General features: G+C 38.9%; 1 protein-coding gene across 1 annotated transcript in view; it reads right to left on the reverse strand.

Annotated features, from left to right (window-relative positions):
- The window catches only part of LOC106811546 (glutamate receptor 3-like), a 24,464-nt gene that overhangs the window by 16,927 nt on the left and 5,037 nt on the right, over positions 1–2,500 (reverse strand). Inside the window, 2 exon segments of the mRNA XM_014815213.1 lie at positions 395–527; positions 1,548–1,694. Of these exon segments, the coding sequence (XP_014670699.1) occupies positions 395–527; positions 1,548–1,694 (280 nt within the window).

The raw sequence follows: 2,500 nt of genomic DNA on the forward strand, positions 1-2,500 counted from the left end.
CGCTTGTGGATTGCTTAAATTTTTGTAAGGGTTAAGCAGAATTCTTTGCTCTCTAAAACAAGACCAACCGCTTGTCAATACGATACTCCTAGGCGGAGATATCGGCTCCTAAACCTCCCCTCCCACATGCCAAACGCCGCCTCGAATCCACTTCTGCCAGCATCCTACACGCGGGTAAGCATTTTGGCTATCGGTTTCCGTCACCACTTGGAGCGCTGATAATTGATGTCATCAATCATTACATTACGGAGGTATTATCCGCTCTTGATATATATATATAGGAGATTAATAGGGAGTTAATTAATTAATCAATTAGGAGAATATATATTTAGATATTAATCCCTTATTGTTATTATTATCTTTATTATCTCACTCTACATGTGACCTTGCTTACTTGTGTGGCATAGGGAAGCTAGGCGTGAGCATGGGCATGTGGAAGATGTCCGTGAAAGCTTGAGCCGTCGGAAGCGACGCCGTCGTCGTATCGCCAATCAACACGAAGATTCCCTTCGACAGCTCCGAGCAGACTGCGTCGATAGATCGAAGGGCAATAATCAATATTAATAAATTATCGCGCTTTGATCTCTTATACCACAAGCTGATGCATTCCATCGTATGTCGTATTCCTTCATAAGGCCGGCGTTAGGTAACCGGTCCACCGCTGTCGCAGCGTAGCATAGCTATCCCATAATATACTATATATTATAAGATGATTATTACATCATTGATAATGTAATACTCCATGATCCATGACATCATGATGATCCATGATATTATTACATCATTGATAACGTAATACTCCATGATCCATGACATCATGATGATCCATGATATTATTACATCATTGATAATGTAATACTCCACGATCCATGACATCACGATGATCTCTGATACTATTACATCATCGTTGATATCACCGCGGGTAAGTAGTCGGCTCGTGTTTGAAGTACCTGCGCCGGACGCTGGTGATAATCATAGTAAATGACAGGCCTAGAGTAGCACTCGATCGCGTTTAATCTGTGCCTCGCTACTAATCACATACAGCGCACTCGAACGAGCGTGACTAGCTATTGCTATTGCTATTGAAATGACTAGCGCAAGTGCACGCTCTTCATTGGTGCCGATTAATGAGCAATTAAGTGGAAGCTGGGAGTCCGTCGGACGCTGTACTGATGTTTACAGTAGCCTAGCTGTGGCGTCTGCGGATGAAGATTTCGGGGGGGGGGGGTGAGGTTTACGAGCACAAGCCACCACAGATAGTGAAGCTGACATAGGCCCACATGCCAGCAAAAAAACATGTTTAGATTACACGAATATATAGCACCAAAAATGATGATACAGTTACGCGAAAAACAGTTTAGGACTATGCAGTTATGGTCTATATATTATGGTATATATATGGTTATCGTTATGCAAAAAACTACTCGAAAATAGTCTTTTTTGCGAAGTAGAAGTATCTACGGAAAATTTAACGTCTCGAAATGAGCGTTTCTGCCATAACAACAATAGCATAGCTCTTCGACGTAGAAGTGTCGTCTGTCACTCACTGGCGCGCTCCAGGTCGAAGCTGTTGTCGATGTCCGTGAATTCATCGACGGGATCGAACATGAGGCGACCCTCCTTCACGTTGGCCAGCTTGAGCGCATAGCGGAAGCTGAGGTTCATATGCTCCGACTGCGGACTCAGGATCAATCCTGCCGACGATGGTAATAGAGATTATATCAGGCGTGTCATAATATAGACTCATATAGACTTATATACATTTTATAGACTATAATATAGACTAATATAGACTTATATAAACTCTATAGACTATAATATTGACTTATATAAACTATATAGACTATAATATAGACTAATATAGACTTATATAGACTATAGACTATAATATAGACTAATATAGACTTATATAGACTCTATAGACTATAATATTGACTTATATAGACTATATAGACTATAATATAGACTAATATAGACTTATATAGACTATAGACTATAATATAGACTAATATAGTCTATATTATGACAATCCTGATGATATATATATATATATATATATATATATATATATATATATGATATAATGATATATATGATGGTAGTATTGTGTTGATATTATATCGGGAGTGAATAACAAACGAATTAATTTACCGATAGATAACAGCGTAACCATTTATCGGTAGCTCCCGTCGGACTACATACCAGATTTGTTTTAAATTCACTCCTGATTATATGTAACCATAAATTATGCAAGGCTCGAATTTCGCACGTAAAGTGCCGAATTTGCTCTCCATATTTGCCGGTGAATGTATCATGAATCATTCATGTATAGAGCTATACAACGTACAGCATGACCAATGCGTGACTATGTGGCGTACAACATGGCGTATTCACATATAATTCATGAATGTATGGCTATACAACATTCAACATAACCCATTCACCTATAATTCATGACCTACGAGTGACTATGTAGCGTACAACATGGCATATGCACAAA

Source organism: Priapulus caudatus, unplaced genomic scaffold (genome assembly GCF_000485595.1).
Source record: "Priapulus caudatus unplaced genomic scaffold, Priapulus_caudatus-5.0.1 Scaffold551, whole genome shotgun sequence".
NCBI lineage: Eukaryota > Metazoa > Priapulida > Priapulimorpha > Priapulimorphida > Priapulidae > Priapulus > Priapulus caudatus.